This window comes from Aotus nancymaae, unplaced genomic scaffold (assembly GCF_030222135.1).
Source record: "Aotus nancymaae isolate 86718 unplaced genomic scaffold, 86718_ANA_hifiasm-v0.15.2.pri h1tg000033l, whole genome shotgun sequence".
NCBI classification, from domain to species: Eukaryota; Metazoa; Chordata; class Mammalia; order Primates; family Aotidae; genus Aotus; species Aotus nancymaae.
This window is the reverse complement of record NW_026988447.1, coordinates 60,769,240-60,790,898: the sequence shown is the minus strand read 5'-3', so window position 1 is coordinate 60,790,898 and position 21,659 is coordinate 60,769,240. Positions and strand designations below refer to the sequence as shown.

The window sequence follows — 21,659 nt, the reverse complement described above, 5'->3', positions numbered from 1 at the left end:
TGAAATTCCATCTCAAAAAAAAAAAAAAGAAGAAGAAAAGAGTAGAAATAAATGGACAGCAGCTTTTGTAGAAAATGCAGAAACAAAAACAACTTTTACAAGTAAACAAAACACACTTGAAAAAATACATGTTTGTGCGAAGTCCATATGAATATCAGACTCAATATCTAGATAAGTTATAGATACTCCCTGCCCCACTTGCCTTTTTGGTTTATTCAAACTCTCTTGAAATATTATTCTTTTATCATTACATATGAACATCCAAGTATTTGTATCCTTGATTATTTCAATTAAAAAACAAGTATTACTTTGAAAATCCATTTAAATCTATTTGCCACATTGTTCTCGCTTATACCAAACTATGATAAAGCAGCACAGTGACTTACCTGAAAATTACTGAGTGTTCAGAAACTCACATAATAAAAATTACCTAATTATTTTTTCTCACCATATATATTCCAATTCTGTTGCCTTAGTGCTATTTTATATTTTTGATATCCTAACAGAACACATGCTAATGTTTAATAAATGTATAAAAATATTCTAATATGATGTTATATTCTATATACATGAACCCTTTTAATTGTATGAAGTTCTGTGTTTGAAATCATATTAAAGATTTCCAAGATACTAAACCATGTTCTACTTTTTTGTGTAGTTTATAAGGCATCAAAAACATTGGACCTTGTACTGAGAAGCAGTGAAATAAGCGTTAAGCACATTCACTACCAACCAATGAGTAACCTGAGTGGACCACAGGGTTCCATAATAAAAAAGTAACACAATAAAAATTTCATCTCAGAGTATTGCTGACAGTGGCTGAAGACAGAATTCCAGTGTTTCAAATTTCTTCATGCACATTAATGCTTTCAAGTAGCATCACCAAGATTTTTCATTCATGGCAAAAAAAAAAAAAAAAAAAAAAAAAAAATTCATGAGATATTTTCTCCTGGCACACTTATGATGCAGAAGGAAAGAGAAATGTTTGGGTGCGTTCAGTTCTTCCTCTATTTAGACCTTTTGAGTTTTCAACAAAAATACATTCTCTAGAAATGGATATGGAATCATGCTCTTTTTTCTTTTCTTTCAGTATATGAGAAAAAATATATGAGGAGAAAAAAAACATCACTAGACTATTTTATGAAAGATTCACACAAAGCACTCATTCTGCTGACACAAGGGCAAGTGTAGAATTATAAAGTTTTTTATCATAAACAAAATTAAATTTTTATGATCATATGCTTATTGTTCAAAATCCCACAAATAAAAATTTATCATGGAAAAATAGAGGTATTTTGAATACTAAAGTCCTTTATTCAACAACACAGAAATTTCACAAAAACAACTTTACTGGGCAAATTGAATGTGATTTTTTTTTACTTTTTTTTTTTTTTTTACAGTTTTGTACATGCCCCATAAGTGATTTTCTTTAATAAATACACTGTTTTCCAAAACCGCTTTTTAAATAATTGCACAAGCATACATACACCTTACACAAATATCTATTAGAAAATTTAATAGATAACTGCACAGTTCAGAAGAGGAGAACACTGTGGAAGGAGTACATTGTGTGGCCCATGTTCCTGAAATACTGTTTTGCAATTGTGAAAATGGAATCCCTCCTAATATAGTAGCTGTCTTTTATTCACGAGGAATACAGATCTCAGTGTGAAATGCCAAATTTAATATAAAAAAATCTGAAACATTTAGCTGTTACATGAGAACCAACTGTTCGATATCACTGTGAATCTAACCATGATCAAAGACCCACTACGGCTTTTTGCTGAATGTATTTGACCCTGAATAGTGTGCTCATTTGACTGCTTTCCTTTTTTCATTATTTGATTACAGATACTTATCAGCTTAAAGACTTTATATGCTTTAGTATTAATTGCACAACTTACATGTCAGGGTTTCTGAATGAAAGGAAGGAAATATTCCTTTCTTTTAGTGATTGCTTAATATTAATTCCTAGTAAGCCCACCATCTCTCGCTCCCGATAAATGTGTTTAGAAGAAGGAAACTGAGTGTTGGGAATTAAGCAACCAGGAGACATTTTTATATACTCCTACAGTGGGGGAAGACTATTACTATTTTCTCTCCCGAGGATGGATACATTTCTCCACTTGTAGACAGACAGGCAGAATCCATGAGAAAGCCACTTTGGTCTGAAGGCCTAGAAAGAGGTTTGCATTAGTGATGTTCATGGCGATGTTAGGGTGCTGAGTGACAACTGAAAAGGAAATTGGCTCACTGCACTATGTACCGACGCCTCAAGTATTTTCCATGCTCTCCCCAAATGCTGGCGATTATGGCATCTCTCTATCCACACCTAGGGAGGACAAGATCCTGTGTGCGTAGACCACTCTTACAAAGTTTTTTATTCAGTTTATCTGAGATATAATTATTAAGTTGTGTAGAGTTGTCCACACAATCTACATTCTGAATTTTCTTGACACTGAATAATGAAACATACAGTGAGGAATTTTTTTAAGTTACATTTCATTGGTATTTTAGAATCATGAAAAATGTAAACCTTCAAGTCACTGCCTTAGGGTTATAATGATAAGCTTTACAAGTTCTCAGTACATGGACATGTGAAGAAGAAAACTAGAGAAAGGTCAGAAGAATCATATCTTTCTTCAACATCACCAATGAGAACTTTATATGCACCCAACATTGTATAAATGGAGTTTAACCAAAAACATTAAAAAGTGGGTGGTATAAAACAACAATATCAAGAATAAAAAACATAAGAGAATTAATGAAAAGCTACACTTTTTTCATTTCAGTAATCAACAAATTTTCTTTCATTAAAAAAATGAATTGACATGTAAAACACCACAGTTTACAATATACAGATTCATTAGTTCTTTTAAAAAGCAAACAAATAAAAGCACACCAAGACATGCAATACTAGAATGTATTTTAGACTCTCAGTACACTGCTATGAGATCTTTATGTTATTGTGTGTCTAATATAGCCTGAATAGAAGTTTGTTTCACTTCTGTAATAACAATCATCTCATCATTTTCCAAAAAGCAAGGCAAGTTTATCATTCAAGTGTGAAAGTAAGTTTTCACTTACTTGTAATTAATTAGCAAATTGGTAAACAAAAAGAAAATAAAATAATGGAAAAATAAAAAAAAAAAAAGAAAACAACTCATACAGCTCTCATTGGTCCCACAGCAGAAGCTGAAACTCTAGCTAGAAACCCTCAAAGAAATATACATCAAGTAAAAAGCTATCTCAAAATGAATACAGTATACAGCACATTTTAGCTTGTAATCATTAAATTCTTATCTCTAAACATGGATGGGTGTAACACATCATGAGTTGTTCTTGAAAACGCTTGTTGACCATAACTGTGGACCACGTGTTCATACTCTAGGTGAGGTAAGTCACACTTGATTTTCACATTGGCATGTGTGCATGCTTTGTCCACCCTCCCCCAGTAGTCTCACCATGAAACACTCTTTCTGCTTTTTAAAAATCTTTTATGTCTTATCATATCCCATTCAAAGCTACAACTAAATTTTTTTAAATATTCACCTGCTAGTCTTTCCTAATCTTTACAGCCTCTTCCATTGTACCATTACCCTTTCTCTTCTCAAATTATCTTTCTTCTCGTGATTTACTTTGCTAACATTTTTCAGCAAGCTAATGGACGTAGAGGGTTAAAACAATGGGCTAGTGGAAAAAGAACAAAAAGTTGCAGTAACATGGCAACTTTGATACTCTATGATTTTTGGTAAACCCTATTCTACTCCTGAAACTGAAAATAGTCTTTATAACTGGGACAAACAAAAAACAAAATGAAATGTAAATATTTGTCCTGATGGGATGGCCTTAAGAACTCTGACTATGATAAGAAAATTCAATTCTACATGAAACGGTAGCACAGGTTTATGAAGCATTAGATCCTTTGTGTGCAGGTGGTGGGGGAAGGCGTATGACTTGCATTTGTGAAATTCCGCAGACCATAGCCCTGCCTTCTCGGGAATGAAAGCATCAAGTAACAAGAATGGAAATGGCGGCAATGGAGCATTTTACTGAGGGACTAGGGGAGACCACTAATCCAACCGGGTGGCTATGAGAAAAGAAAAGAAAAAGAGATAAAATGCTTCACTTTTATGAATGTGTTTACTTCTTTGTAAATTAAAAATATATCAAGCCATGCCTCAAGGCAGAAGCCTTCAACGTATTCAAGTGTCAAAACTACCCATTTAAATTAAAACACTGGGGTAGTTTTCATTCAGTTTTTTTCCTACAGAAAAAAGAAGAAAAAATTTAAGAAACAATAAAATGTATACAGCCCATGTTGGGCTGGGGAAAAAAGTCAGTTATGGATTTTTTCCTCCTAAGATATGATCCTTTATCCTTTAGCCTAGAAAACACTTTTCTTAAAAAAAATTATACAACTGATTCTGCATTTTCCAACTACTCTGAGTACTCCGCCTTACAGTGCAACCCAAGACAAGTCAACTACACTAAGTATTTGGGAGGTATACCCTTCTGTACAGCTCGTTTGTAAGCAATGCAAGTGCATAACCACTACTCTAATATAGTGCTCAAAAGATTAATTGAAACTTTCATAACATCTTCCCCTCTTACAACAATACAACTGAAGGTAATTGGTGGATGCATCATAATCTTTTAGTCTTATAAATCTTGGCATCAAGTCTCTATGGAAAGATGCATGGCAAAACGGTGCCAGTGCTGTTGCTGCTTCTAGAAACAACTGGCAAAAAATAGTTAAAGCTAAAATTTATTGCTCCAGATTTAACTTGCAGAACCATACTGTTGTGTACAAACTGTTAATCTCCATAGATGCTCAGACATGATTGTCTCCTTGTGTCTAAACACACAAAATACAAGCTGCTATCTGTACAGTTTACAGTACTGAAACACATATATTTGAAAATGAAGTATAGATATGTACTTTGCAAAGATACATGATTTTACAGCAGGGGTTTACCCAAACTTATTTTTTATAGCCACTTTCAAAATAGACAACAACTTCACTAGTATAGCTAAATTACATCAAAGAAAGAATCAGTGTATTGAAAGTAAATAGACTGGCCAATTCTCCAAGCTCCCACATTATTTTTATGTCTTTTTTCTTTTCTTTTCCTGTTTTTTTTTTTTTTTTTGAAGAAACCCCTATAACATAAAATGAAAATAATTTCTGGATATTTTCTTCAGTGGTGGACTAAGCAGTTTCTTAAAACAAGACATTAGTTTGCCCTTCATTTCCAAATGCCTTGAAAATAAGATATACTACTGCTTTAAAAGAACCATCGGAATGCTTCAGCGCTGGGAACAGGTGTTCTCTATAAAAAAAGAGCAAGAAAACAAGTTAAGCTTTCTTTCTATGCCAATATAAAATTAGATTTTTCTCCTTTACACTTTAGCAATATTTTTAGTTACCAATATACAACATAATGACTTGTATATTTCAACATTTAATAAAAAGAAAAAGTGCTCAATCTTAGAACATGACAATAGTTAGAATATTGAATTTAATACTAACTTGCTGAATATACTGATTAAAACACATTGGTTTAAAAACATAGGAAATGCAGCCTGAAACACATATAGGAAGCAGAATAAAGGGAAAGTTCAATCTCTTAACCAATATTAGGAAGACCAGTCAGCACAGGTACTTAAAATCTGTATCTGCCTTGCAGAATGCCTATATCATTTTGAGTGGATCATCTTACTGTCAGGATAACACAGAAGGCAAAATCATATCATGAAAAAAGAAAGGATTCACTTTTACTGGTTAGCTTTCTACATTAGTCATTTCTCATGATATTTGTTTCAAAAGACACAATCAGCTATGCACATGGTCTTAAACGTGAGTGAGACATATAAGCATTCTATGCAGTTAAAATGACTACGGTTGAATTACTCTGCCTCCAACCACCCTAACAAAAATGCAACCAAAAACAGAAACTGAAATTTAGGCCACTGTTTCATGTACAAAAATCACAATATACATATACATATACATATTCAATCTACGTAAAGCTGATGTTCAGAATTCAGTTAAGTAATTTATTCTGAAGATTTTCTTAAATGACAGGATAATAGCAAATATCAATATTACCTGCAACACTTATCAATTATTAAATTCTAAATGTATTTTATAGTCTAATGAGAACTATAATGATAAAAAAACACTTTCAAAGTGAGTTTGTATTTTCAACAAATTAATATATATATAAAGCAAATTGATACTAACCAATGATATTCAATCAAGCATAACTACCCTATTGAATTGTAAACATACTGTCAATGGTGTCTCCGAAGAAATATCAAGCTAGCACCAAAGTATAAGCAATCCTCTTAACAAAAAACTCATAGTTACTAGGAATTTTGCTTGTTAGGTAAATGGTAGTTAAGCTTGAATTTTCTATGTACATTAACATCCAATAATTCCTCATGCTGTTTCCTTCTTTAAAATGTATTCTAATGGTATACAATAAAACAATCACATGAATATACAGTGAAGATATGCAAGAAACAACAAACTAAGGATAGATTCTCCTGTAAAAGAAAGTTGATTTCATTCCTTAGACCAGCCCAGCGAGCCTGTATGAAATGTAAGATGGCTGCTAAGAATAAATAAGTCTATAAATTGATGTGTTGAATGTAAGTTGCCAATATATTTACTAGGTAAACAAAAACATGAACACATACATACACACACATTCCTTGTAATGCATCTTAAAACATTGTTAATAGCATCTGAATTTTGTATTTCAGAAAATAAATACAAAATTCTACTAAAAACCCTCTAATAATTGAGGTTAGCTTTTATTTACTTTCTCACATGTGTTAGTTGGTTGACATTATCCTATTGTAATTATGTCATCTATAATATGTGTTGATTAGGATGTCAATTAGAAATCAATAAAATAAATAAGTATTTTGGAAAGCAAACCTGCTTTTCACTATTTGTACTAAAATAACTTTTTAAAAGATTGTCGTCACAACCAACACAATAAATTTCAAAATGACTGTATTAAAAACAAATCATTGATAAATGACTATCTTCCTACTCTTAAGTTTGCATATACAGATACAGAACAAAATCTACCCGTGCAGTGTTTTCTAAACAAAAAATTCACTATTCTCATGGAAATTTTACTGATCTTAGTAACATGTTATGCCTTACTCCTGAGAGTTTCATGGATTTCTCCTTTCCAGCTCACTATGCATACCTGAATCGCTATCATTTGATTCAGTTAGTTGGTGAGAAAAACCCCTTTACTATTTTCTAAAGTTAACTTTGAATAAATGTAGTAATTACATGCTTTGATTACATTAATCATTATTAAGAAGCTATATGAAGTAATATGAAATAGAACATGCCCATTCTAATATTCATGCTTTATACACACACATAAGCAATAAATGAAAACTTAAAAGTTTATACCAGATGCTAACTTACTGGCTGATGCCAACTAAGAATAAATTTTATATAAGTATGCACACTTATATAAATGTAGTCATTTCTAACGAGATAAGTTAGATCCAAGCATATTCATACAATTATAGATCTATGGTTACAGATTCACATATGAAAAATAAACATGTGCATATATATTCATATATATTCACATTTATGTGTATATGTATGACACAGAGATGCCAACTTACTCTCAGATGCCAACTGGAAACGAGATTATAAATATATACTTATGTAATCTTGTATCTTGATAAACATATATGTTTACGAAGATAAACAGCAAAAATATATGGAGTACATTTTTTAAATGAGATGAAGTCCTTATGTCTTAGATATACTTTTAAATCTCTTTTCCAATTTTTTGCTCTTCCTGTGCCCCTTTCAGCTACTCAATTTTATGTGTCACATTTAGAAAAAGCAAGCTTATAAAATGCCACTTAGGATCAAAGGTCATTGTTGTGAGAAAAAAAGATCATCATTTCTCAATACCTATTAGCAGTAAAAGTTAATTAAATAATGCAAACATGAGAAGAGCAGAGCAGAGGTTTTCTACACGTACTTGATATTACTGTGCATTGTGATATCACTACGCATACACCGAGACCAGTACGCATCCCCAGATGTAAGAATATGGACAGTTTACTGCAGAAGAAGTGAGAAGGTAAGCAGGGAAGCCTCTTTTAAAAATTATTTCTTCCTTATATTAAGATCCTTGAGATCAAGCAGCTTAAAAATGATTAGTTGGCAAATCACCAAATAACATATGTGAGAAAAATTAGGAAAACTACTGGTGCAGTAATTAGAAAAATAATCAAGGCACACACCAGAACTTTGTAGTAAGGTTTCTCTGACAGCTGTATTTCAGGATTGAAAAAGTGTCAAAATTCTTCAGTGTCCTGTAGCCTACACAAAACAGATGTCTATCCAATCTCCTGCCCAATTTTCATCAGGAACAATGAAAATGTTCTTTAGGACTGACTGAGTTTGTTTCAGACAAGCTGGGTGAAGCAACAATCTTTTCATAGATAAAATACTGAGTTAAACTACGGGTTTCTAATTAAGTTTGTCCTAATTTGGGGACACATTTTTGTTTTGTTCTGTCAACTAATGAGGTCATCCTTGTAAGAGGACTTTTATTTTAAATGGTGTGGGATACTCAGCACACCAGTGTTGGGGATTAACCCTGACTGGCTACCTTCAGGTTATATAAACTCGAAAGTCCCAGCTAGGGATTCACCCTCTTGATGAGATTACAGTGGCTTTCTGAATCTCAGTGATGCTTGCAGGGGATCTTTATCCTGAGTGACAGGAAAGCCAGATACCCCTGGAAGAGAAGGGGGTGGGGAGGTAAAGAATAGAATTGAGTTGATCAGCATTGTTTAGGGCAGCCTTCACTGTTCATGCAGGTGCAAACACTGACAAACAGCCGCCTTGCTTCCAGGAGGCCTGTGGAGAAAGCTGCAGCCCCAGCTCTCCTTCCAGTACTGCTGTAAAGCACAGTGTTCCAGAGAATTCGTCCCTACACAAGCCAGGTATAATACTACCTTCAAGTCTAAAGGAGTCTTCTGTTTCTCCCCTAAGTTACATTTAAAAATAAGGGAATTTCCTTGAATAAAAGAATGATATTATCCAAGAACATTTTATATTTACTTTTAAAAATAAATTTCAAAATTAGTAATGTTCCTAGCAGATACATATTTCAGTTCGATTTTCATTAATTCAGCAGTGAAGAGTTAAACAACCTAAAATAATAAAGAATTCTAAAAGCTTTCAACTTAAGAATTTTGGCATGTTTCTCTTTTCTTTTTCTTTCTTTTCTTCCTTTCTTTTGCCATTTTTTTTGAGATGGAGTCTCCCTCTGTCACCCAGGCTGGAGTGCAGTGGCATGATCTCAGCTCACTGTCACCCCCTCCTCCTGGGTTCAAGCAAATCTCCTGCCTCAACTCCTGAGTAGCTGGGACTACAGGTGCCCACCACCACACCCAGCTAACTTTTGTATTTTCAGTAGAGACGGAGTTTCACCATGTTGGCCAGGCTAGTCTTGAACTCCTGACTTCATGATCCACCCACTTCAGCCTCCTAAAGTGCTGGGATTACAGGTGTGAGCCACTGCGCCCAACCTCATGTTTTTCTTTTCATACCTGCTAAGCAGTCACATGGAAAGTGGTATCTTCAGGTGAAGGATACATCTACATATGCTTGGCAAAAATACGTCAAGTCTAATAAAACATCAGCTCCTAAAAGCTGAAAATGGGGCATCTCTAACTCTGTACATATGAGGATATGTGGATTGGCCATTTATATTTAGGTATAGGACGTAAAATGTAGCAGTATTTACAAAATTGCACTTAACACAAATCACTTCCAATAATGTCAGACCTGAGGTTTCAAAGAGGAAATTAATGATAACTTTTGATGCTGAAATTCACCTTAAATACATACAATTTTAAATTGAGATCATGATTATGACACTAGAAATGTCTATAACTAAGTTAAATATATCTTCCCAATATTTATTCATATACTTTATAATCTAAAAATTTCAGTGACTCTCTGAGGCCTTCAAACTTCTACTGTGAAACAAGATGGCTCTCATGATTTCCAACTGGAGGTCACTATCTGGGGTACCATTATTTCTACACTAATCAAAAAATAATTTCTTGTTTTCCCATTTATTATTAACTATGGAAACAAAAGTCATAGAATTATTTTATGATTCCCATATAATGTGAAGCATACTTTTTTCCCAACCAAACTTAAAGTAATTTCAGGCCGCACTTAGCTAATACCACCTATTGTATAATCTTTTGAAATACTGTTTTCACTATGAAAAGTACCACTATAAGTTTCTTAGACTCCTTGGCATCTAAGGCCTTGATATTGGAAACTCTCACTGTATTCAAGCCTATCATTTTATACTAGAATGCAAAGACCTTAATGAAGCACTGAAATTTTGCAGTAGAATGTATGTGAAAAAATATGACAAAAGATAATAATAGGACCCAGTGTTTGCTTTAAGTTATTTGATTATATATGTTTTGTTTATGGCTACATATAAAATTTTCAAACTTTAGAAATTTCTGGATGAACAAATGCAAGAAGGTTCCCTATGGCGAAAAAAAGTACCCTTTTTCTGATTTGATTCATGAAGAATCTAAAACATTGTTCTATATAGGTTCAGGATTATTTTACTGACAAAATTTCAAAATCTACTTGGAGAAATGGGAAATTGTATTATATACACTGTATTGTGAATGTGAACAAACGGATTAACAAAAATTAATATATAGTAATACAAATCTTTGAATAAATACTTATGATATAAAATAATACCTAGCAAAGGTGAGTACCTCACCAACAAGTTTTTAGCGGAAAGATTGTTCTATATTCCATTTATAAATAATACTATAGTCTAGAATAACATATTTTAGAAATTTAGAAATAATACATACAAATTTATAAATAATAATACATTTCTAAAATGTATTATCATACTATAGTCTAGTACCTATAATAGAGTTACCTATACTGGTAAAGTATAGGCTAATAATATAAGAGAACTGTTAATGATAACCACACAGTCCAACAATTTACAACTATTAGAAATAAAACAACATTTTATTAATAATACCTAAATTTAAATTTATTTGGAGTAATATAAGTATATACTGTTTCCACTTTTTAAATTGTATCTCACTTACTTTTTTCTTCTGCTCTCTTGTAATAAATCTGTAATGTATATGTAATATATAGCAGATTAATTTTTCTCATAATACAGATTCATTTATCATATAACTGTATGTCTTTGGTATAATCACACCTTATTTTGGCCATTATCCAAATATAAGCTATGAACAACTTTCAACATCAACCACTAACTGAAATATTAGACCCCTAATTAAAATGGGGAAAGCACCAAATAAGTAACTAGATAATTTTTATGACATAACTTTTGGAGGCTTTAAATATGATTATAAGGAACATTCCACATTTTGGTTTCCAAACTGATATTTATGAACAAGATTTCTTTGATTACTGATGGAGGACTAGAGATGGCCTTTTCGTTGATGTTGATTGTTGCTCCTGTTGCTCTGTCTTGCACCCTACACTACGACCACCACAGTCACCATCACCACTGTGACGGTATGATTTTAGACTGTGACTGCATGACTTTTGAAGGTAAACCTGGCTACCTTCTGAAAATGGAAAGATGACTTCATATATTATGTTGTAAAGGTACTATGTCAAGTCCATATGGTGAAAAGACTGTCAGGAAAACAGCTGTTTAAAGGAGAATGTATGTACAGGGTGAGAGTGTGTTGGTAGAAGGTAAAAATGACAGATAGATTAACATCACAATTCACAATGGTCCAGAAGTGACCAGAAAATGTACCTCTTTTTGGCTATCGATCTAATGTAACTACTTTAGTTAATCAAGTCTCTTGATAATGCTATGTATGTATGATTATATTCAGTTAAATTTTTGGTAAAAATACTTCAAACCATATCATTCTAACAAATAAGTAAATTTAGTGTATTAAAAATGGGTAGTTTAGTGGTTAAAATATTCTTAAACATAAAAAAAAAACTACAGTATGAGGGTACCATGGTAAGCGGAAAGAGAAAAATCTTTCAATGATTCACAAATTTAAAAGGTATTTATCGGTAAACTATTACAATTATGCTACTATTACTTGTACAGCCTTTCTGCTACCTAAAACTAATTTTGTTCCCGAAATGAGGTTGTGAGGATGGAAATGCAATGCAACAATTATTAAAAATGGTCTGGGCTCCACAGAAGTGATCTTGATCTGGAGGAGGCATTTAAGTATTAGAAACAATAATTAGTCTGAAAGTAAAACAAAGAATGAAAGGAAGAAAACTAGTTAAGATGAACCCAGGAGGTGAAGGTTGCAGTGAGCCAAGACTGCACCACTGCACTCCAGCCTGGGTGACAGAGCAAGATTCTGTTAACAAAAAAAAAAAAAAAAAAAAGAAGAAGGAAAAAGAAAAAGAAAAGAAAAGAAAGAAAATAGTTCAAACAACTAAAAATTTAGCCGGGCGCGGTGGCTCACGCCTGCAATCCCAGCACTTTGGGAGGCTGAGATGGGCGGATCACCTGAGGTTGGGAGTTCGAGACCAGCCTGACCAACATGGAGAAACCCCATCTCTATTAAAAAAAAAAAGAAAGAAAACCAGTTAAGACAAAGGTAAGTTTATCAAATGGTTTCATAATAATGTCTTAATAATGGAATAGTAATAATAATGAGATACTATGGCACAAAAAGTTAGAGAGACAAAGCAAAAGTAGATTTAAGACATACAAACAGAAGATTAAGGTACTTGGAAGCAAAGATGTGGTATGCCGTTTTCAGCAGCAGCCCTGACAGGGGAAATTTTACATGTCTTAATGACCTCATATCCTCCATATGACAACAACAAAAAAAGATAAATGATATGAATAAAAAGTTGACTAAAAACATATTCATAAAACTTTTTTTTAAAAAAAGACATTAAGAGAATATAGAGTTTTAAATAAACTGAGAACCTATCATAGCATTTGAGCCACATCTGTATTGATGTATTTCAGCCAAACTGTCTTGAAAATTACTTTGAAACTCCCACTAAAAGCCACTTCAAATCTTACGCAGATGTGCATCCACAATGTAGTCCTGCTTTTTTCTTAAGAGCACAGACTTTTGTCCTTAAATTTAAAACAAAAACGTGAAAAAAAAGAAGCCTACATTATGATTAACTGTAACTATGATTCTCCTAAAAATAAACATTTTTTTAATGACAAAAAAAAAATTTATATATTTAACCTTATGTGTAAGAGAGAATGTGAAAGAAAATCAGAAGTAAAATTAAGACTTGAAAAGTTAAAATTAGGTTAACAAAATCAATACTATACATTTAAGAACGACTTAATTATTTTATGTATATATATTCATATGTTCATATTTCATTGGCAATATATATAAATATATATGGTTATAGAAACTAAATATATGTGTGTGTGTGTATATATATATATGAATATATATGTGTGAGTAAAAGTTCCACAATTCAACTTCTTCTCAAGTAATTCCTGTTGAATGCAACAATATAGCATTAGGTGAGCTCATTGGGAATTAGCCATTGAAATACAATGAGCAGCCTTTTCCAGAGCAAGTGGTTGGACAATTTTGAAAATCTGGTTAACTTTAAAGCAGTCAGTGAATTTGTATCAACTTTATCACTTTTTATTGAAGAGAAACATAAATATTCATATAAAATATTAGAAAATGGTAAGTCACTTAAAAAATCTTAAGAGGTGATGTTTAACCTATCAAAGCTATGATTTGGACATCCTTTAATTTATACGAAAATAGTTACACTTAACCTCCATAAGCAAATCATATGTTGCGTCTCTTTTACTATAGTTCTGAGATTTGAGAAATATTAATTTCTTAATTACATAAAAGTGAAAATAAGTTTAATACAAAAGTTCCTGTTAGGCTAAGTCAAGTAGCATTTTGGATGTAGTCACTGAACTTCATTTGGCTCAGAATCTGTTATGAACCATCCAACCACTGGGACACTCAGTGTAAAATTCACTGAGTTTTATGTTTATGCTTATTAACTACTGAGAAAAATTTAGAAAACATTAATTCCAAACATTTCAGTCAACAAGATGCTATCACCAAAATAATGTACTTTGATTAAAACTATAGTTCTAAGAATAACATGTAGTTTTCTCGTCCCTCCCTTGCTCCTTTTTCTCCTTCTTTCCTTCCCTTCCTTTCCTTTCCTTTCCTCATCTCCCTCCCTCTATGCCTTCCTTTCATTTGCCATCAGATGGAATGCTCAAATTCACACTCTGACTTTGACTTTTGGTCTTTTCTCTTAATTCTCTTTTAAAACAATAAAATTAAAAAGCATACAGTCAACAACTAATTTAATTTTCATCACGTCTTTACGTGCTTCTTAATTGTTTAGAAATATACTTTGGTTAATCTACTCTCATCAAGAAGATAAATGCTATGAAGCATTTTCCACTACCATAACATCATGGTAGGCATTTGCTCTTGTGCCAGAACAAACCGTCAAGTATTTAGATTCTAATTTCTCCTCAGGAAGTTTTCATGAACTACTCCTTTTTCTATAAGTATCATGTGTTCCATCCAAAGTATACAAGTATATATACTCAGTAGAACATAGCCACATTTAGATAGTCAACTGACAAGCAAAGTAAATAATAAGCTTAGTTTTTCACCATAAGATTTATAAGATGTAGTGATTGATATCCTTCACACCACCATTCTTCGGTAGCCTTTTTTATATGCACAATTCTGTATTTTCTCAGCAATTCTCCTTATGATTATTTAAAATGTACACTGGTATTTTGTACCATCAGCTCATTATAGGGATTGGATAGCCTCGAGCTCCCTAAACACTATCATTAGTTTTCCCATCTTGGGTTTTCTATTTCTAATTGCAGTTTGCAGACTTGAGAATTACTTTCAATTATTTAAAAAACAAAAACATAATTTTCCCAAAACTAATTTTTCCAAATTGGAAAGAAAAAAAAAAATCCAATACATAGTGATTCTAGTGGACCTAAACCCAGACCCATGACATCTTTCCATACATTTTGAGACATTAACTATTGTTTCTCATTTCTTATTTAAACCAGACTCAAGATGACCTTAAGTATGCCATTTCTTTTTGCCAATATGCTATTTCTGATTTTCCTTAAATAGCAGCAATCCTGTAACCTGAATTTCCTTCCTTTCTTCCTTGTTTTCCTTCCTTCCTTCCTTCCTTCCTTTTCCTTTCTTCCCTCCCTTCTTTCTTTCTTCTATGATCTTTTCTCTTATTCAGGTAAAATAAAGGTTTCCAGCATTCTACAAAATATGACTTGAAATAAAACAGAAAATATAATACTACAGAATCACATAAGGTAGCAAGGCAGAGATCACATTAGTCTGCATTACTTATCTAGATGTAGAGAACTAAACCAAGGATGAGTCAAGCAATCCTAAGGCTTTTAAATAGGTGTGAGATTGCTTCCAGAATTTTCTAAAATTTCAATGTTATTTTAAATGTATCAATTTGTCCATTTCTTGGACTAAAATTAAAAACATAAATAGGGAATTTTAAAATTTTTATAAAAATTTAAAAATATAAATAGGCCAGGCGCTGTGGCTCATGCCTGTAACCTCAGCACTGTGACAAGCTGAGGCAGGTGGATCACATGAGGTCAGGAGTTCGCGACCAGCTTGGCCAACATGGTGAAACCCCATTTTTACCAAAAGAATACAAAAATCAGCCAGGCATTATGGTGCATTCCTATAATCCCAGCTACTTAGGAGGCTGAGGCATGAGAATAGGTTGAACTCAGGAGGTGAAGGTTGCAGTGAGCTGAGATCATGCCACTGCACTCCAGGCTGGGTAGACCAAGACACCGTCTCAAGAAAAAAAAAAAAAAAAACATATATATATATATATATATATATATATATATATATATATATATGGAACTAAGTAGCTTGGATGAAAGACTAAGACCTAGAGCTAGAGCATTACAGGGGTATTGAAAAAAAGAGTAGAAATAAAGAGCATTTAGGGTTCTTTAAGCCAAGATGTACGTGTGTATATACACATTTACAGATATATGGGTATATATGGTATGTATGTATCCACAGAACTTAAACAAGTCTTGGAAGATAACAGTTCCACCTAAATATCTGTTAAATTGAATGGAATTTATCAAGAGTTTACTATGTGCTAACTGATATCATATATTCATGAACAGACAGCATAGGTGTAGACCTGCCTAGAATAAGTAAAAGCACATTATCTGTAGAAACATTTCAATTTTACTCTATATCTTGTTAACATTGTTCATATACAATTTCTTTCCTCACTACCGACTTGTTGTGATGTTGGTGTTGCTAGATTAGTGTTTTTCAAACTTGACTGCAACCAGTTATAAATACGTTTTACATAGCAACCCAAACACATATATTTCTTAAAGTGTACATAACTGAAACAGAAGTTGAACAATACTTACTATTACTACAAGTGATAAACTCATATATTTTCTGTTCTGTTCTATTCTAATATACCCTTTTTTTTTTTTTAATGAAGTTTCACTCTGTCACCAAGCTGGAGTGCAGTGGCATGATCTCGGCTTATTGCAACTTCCACCTCCTGGGTTCAAGCAATTCTACTGCCTCAGCCTCCTGGGTAGGCATGTGCCACCAAGAAAGCTAATTTTTGTATTTTCAGTAGAGATGGGGTTTCACCATGTTGGCCAGAATGGTCTCCATCTCCTGAACTTGTGATCCGCCTGCCTCAACATCCCAAAGTGTTGGGATTACAGGCCTGAGCCACCATGCTCGGCCTTCTAATCTACTTTCTAAAAACTCATAATGGTAAATCAAAACATTTGTTTCATGGACCACCAACATACTGTCACCTGCAGTTTGATAAACACATCTTCATACTATAAAAAAAACAAATTCACATGAAAAGAATCACATGAAGAAAATCTAAAAACCATGCCACTTCATAATGAATTTAACTCTACATACAGCAGTGTTACAAAGAAGATCTAATGTATTTCTCTTATGATGGAAACAAGCCAATGTCCTCTTGTTTTTCAAGGACTAAAGGTAGAGCAGACAAAATATTTCATGTTTAATGGAAGACTCCACATGTTCTCACTTCTTATCCACCTACATATGACTGTTAATTTTATCCTTTTTTTCTTATCTTCACTCCATTAAGATCATCACTTATCTAATTTAATCTATTTAAAAAAAACTTTGCCAATAGAGAAGTTATTCCCAAGCATAGTTATTTTTCTACCACTGACTCGCACACTAGTTCTCACCATTTCCACGATTAAATTTATATGGTCTTCACTTAAAAATGTATTTAATGTTGTTTCATTCTCTAAATTTTTGAGATAATATATCTTCTCTGGCATTTTCCAGATTTGCTAAAATAGACAGAAATATCCATAATTTTTCCTAATCTACAAATATATAGCCCATTCTCTTCTCATCCTACTTGATCTTTATCATTACAGTATTATTAATAATCCAGTTGTGGTTTGGTGTGGGGTTTTCTGTTTCTGTTTTTTAGTCTTCGGGAAAAAAAAAAACAAAAAAACAGCACTTTTAGCACCGTCTTTCCCATAGTCTGACACTTTACTTTCTCAAGAATGTTTTCTAAAATATGAATTTTAATGCAGAAGAGACACAAATGGGATATCATTTTCCACCCATCTTGGAAGTATTCTCTTTTAGTTACACTTTGGAATTATTCTACCAAATGTTTCAAATGCATAAGTAAAAATAATAACATCAGCTATAACACAATCTGTTTTTCCTTATCTCTAATTCATCTGCCACTCCTCTCAAGCCTCAGCTCTGACTCTCAAACCAAAAGTATTGAGTCAAGTCATTAAAAAAGTTATCTTCCCTTTAAAAAAATATTTTCCATCCTCTAAAAAGCTTTTGTAACTGTCGAAGCAAGCATATACTCATATTCCATTTTGTCAAAGTTCCTTCTAGACACTGCATTGCATTCTGGCTTAAGTATTCCTTTCTCCTTTCTCATCTTTCTTGGTCAACATTACAAATCTTTTAGGGCTTATCACTATTCTCCCCCAGAAAAACACCAGCTTTTTCTATTACTGCTTAATAACTGTCTTCATTTTTTACAAATAGTCTGTTTTAGTAAAAAACAGACAACAAACAACTGCATATAGCTACTTCATTTTTTTATGTAAAAATGAATATCTGCCTGTTTTATTTCCTATGGATACTCATATGCGTATATTTTCCAGTTTTCCAAATTTGTTAAATATACTCACTTTCCGATATTTGTTACATGTCTTCCAACTAGAGTTCATTTCTTTTTTACAATAATTCTCTTGACCTCACAAATTCACATTTAGAATATCTCTGTGTCTTGGAAATAGTCAAATAAAAGTATTGGGTTAGTAATGTGAAACATACACACATGCATCTATGAAAATACAAAAAAATTAATAATGGTGACGTGTCTGTGGTTAAAAAAAAAAAAGGAGAAAGAGCACTAAATAATTGAAATTGGCTCACCACATTGACTGGCTTCACTGGGTAATACGCTCAGTTTCCTAAGACAACGCAAGTATAGGAACCAGGAAACATGTTTAATTAGATTTACTCTTTTCGAGTGAACTCAAGCCGTATCTTTGTCAAATGGATAATTCAAACAAATATGCAAAACACACATATCATTAATAGACATCTGGGCTTTAATGTCTGAAAACTATAAGTAAACTGTTGTGTTATCTATAAATATGGATGCCTTATTCTCCATTTTTATTGATGGTTTTAAAATTGGACTGAGAAATTATATTTTTATAATATAAAAAATATATTTTTTAGTTTGCCAACAATATTAACCTACATATAATATTAACAAGTTATCAGATAGGTTGATATTATCTTCATCTTATTGATGAGAAAATAAAGCTCAGACAAGTTATGATGATGTACCTAGAACACTGTTCATCTGTTAAGTTACTTGATACTAGTGGCTCTTTCCACAATTTCTTACCTGTGTGGCCACAGGGACCACGGATTTCAAATAAAAAGAAATGAAAATCTAGGAGCTTAGTAGTATATTTCCTGAATATAATTTATGTCTAGCTTTATATAAACCGAAGAAATACAACTTGAATATGAGGTATTTGAAAAAGTAATTGCTTGCTTTGCCACAATCTCTTTAGTTAAAAAAAAAAATTAGTGGGAAATAAATGGTTTAAAGATTAAGAAAGAGGAAAACAAGAAATTCAGCAGGCTTGATTTCATACCTAGCTATAGATTCTTATGCTTTTAAAATAAATTTAGAGAAAGCCCAGAAGTTCCACACAGGAAAAAATATTTCTCATAATGTTTTAGAGTAGAAGTTAACAAGCCTGCTGGGATCCTTTTAGCCCCTGCAGAGCTGAGTCTTCAACATTATTAAATGGCTGTCGCATCTGAAGTATGGTGCAACATAACTCAATAAGCAACAGAAAACATATGATGCTGAATGCAGGGAGGCTTTTCGATTACCCCACAGAATAATTCAATTTCAGGACAGGTGTTTGCATGTGATGGAACAAGATGCGACTCAAGGATAAAATCACCCTTATGCCCCTCCTCCAATATTTTGAAGCTCCTAAGGATAATAGCAAAATGCTAGATTTGAAAGTATGTTTAAAAAGGACAGAAACACAGAAGCACAAATGAAGGAACAAAATTACACATGCACAAAATTCTCAAAATTTAAATGGATTACAAAAAAAATGTACTTTCTTAAAAACAAGTTTTTATCAAAGATAATGTTTCCTAGAATGCCTTACTTCCCCAGCTAAGATCATCTGACGTTTTAATCAGCGACTAAAATTTTACTTGTTACTAACAAAATTTAAAGATTTTATTTTCAATTCATTTTTGCTTTTGAAAAACTAATCTGGGAATACAAGAGAAACTATAAAACAATTAGTCCTTTCTCCAATTGTATATTTACATGGGGCTCTAAATAAATCTTGAATTTAACTTATGACTTTAACTAGATATTTCTATATGACAAATACAAGAGTTTATTTTTAGTATTTTGTGTAATGTGAGTAAAAATAAATTTAAGGAATTAAAGCATATCCACATATTAAATTTATTGAACAGTAGGATATTTTGTCAAGCTTCTTCAGAGCAAATTAAAGTAAAATGTTTTCTGTGTATTCAGGCAGTCTGACCAATCGAGGTTTAGCAGTAAATTCTAAGAGCACCAACAACTTTAGAAGACTTTCTTAAAAGCACACTTTCAACCTATGCCTGAGAAATACTCAAATAGTATAATGTTTAACTTCGTGTCCAGAAAGATACTTTGTATCCAGAATATTCCAACAATGTTTCCACTCCAACATGGATCTTGAGTCTGGAACTTGTTAAACAATGTTCCAACTGGAGTAAATATGGATCAAATGCCTGTCCTTTTTGCACGCCTTTCAATTTTCAGTGCTACAGGCTATTTTATTAAACTGTTCTGTATTTATCAATCTATAAGTCTGACTATGCAAAATTTAACTATAAATTCAGAAAAGTAGACGGCCAAGACTAAACAAAATATAGAGAAATACTTCAGTAACCAATTCTTTAAAAACTTGAAAAGCCACACAACTTTTATTACTTTCATCACTATACTTTTCATTCTTAAAATATCCAAACATTTTTCTCAGATTAAATAGAAACCTAGTTTATTTTTAAATTTGTTCTTATATGTTTTGTGATTGCTTGCTTATATTTTGTTTGATGATAGCTGAATTTTATGCACTCTTACAGCATAATTTATAAATGAATCTTAATTACTTTATTTTACTATTCCTAATTGCCATCTAAAACATGGCTTAGAATATACATGTTGTTTGGATGGGTGAGACTACTGTTTTCATTTAGGAAGTATTAAAAATGTATGCTTTGTAAGTTTGTGAACTGACAGTTAAAATTGCATGTGTTTACTGTGCATACAACATGATATTTTGAAGTACATAAAAAACAACTTTAACTCCCTTGTATTAAATTTAGTGATGGAAAAATAATCTTATTGAACTTGTATTGCAGTTTGATGCCTTGGCCACAAATTTATTTTGTGGCTTTGGCCAAAGACAAAATTTTCTAAGCCTTTTCCTTATTATTTATAAAACTGAGGTGCTTTTTCCTACATTATTTATATGCTACATTCTAATGTTAACATACTATCATTTGGTTTTGAAAAATTTCCTCTTTCACTTTTATACTCAATTATATATTTGCATTTTTTGATTAAAATAAAAATATATATTTTTCTGCTGGCAAGTTTCTTTTTCTTGAGACAAAAAATTGAAAACTCATTTTTATAAACTATGACATAAAAGAAAAACTGGTGGATGTTTCCACCGAAGACATGAAACATTTATATAATATCTGTAGATATTTTTAAAATCACCAAACAAATTGTATATGTTCAATTATTGACTTGTTTTATTATTTAGCTAAAAGCTCTTAGTTTGAGTGACACACCTATTTTATACAAGTTAATTTCCTCAGGAGGCAGGTGCCATCTTCCTGCACACATTACAGGCAGTGCTTTGTCCAGAGTTTTATAATTGCCATTTATA

At 32.3% G+C, this 21,659-nt stretch overlaps 1 protein-coding gene across 3 annotated transcripts in view; it reads right to left on the bottom strand.

The window, feature by feature from the left end:
* Positions 1-1,285: 1,285 nt before the first annotated feature.
* CXXC4 (CXXC finger protein 4) overlaps positions 1,286-21,659 on the bottom strand; it is a 448,834-nt gene continuing 428,460 nt past the window's right edge. For all 3 annotated transcript variants that reach the window (XM_064384048.1, XM_064384047.1, XM_064384049.1), the window contains one exon: positions 1,286-5,333. In XM_064384048.1, the coding sequence (XP_064240118.1) occupies positions 5,289-5,333 (45 nt within the window). In that variant the 3' untranslated portion in view covers positions 1,286-5,288. The remainder of the gene's footprint in view (positions 5,334-21,659) is intronic.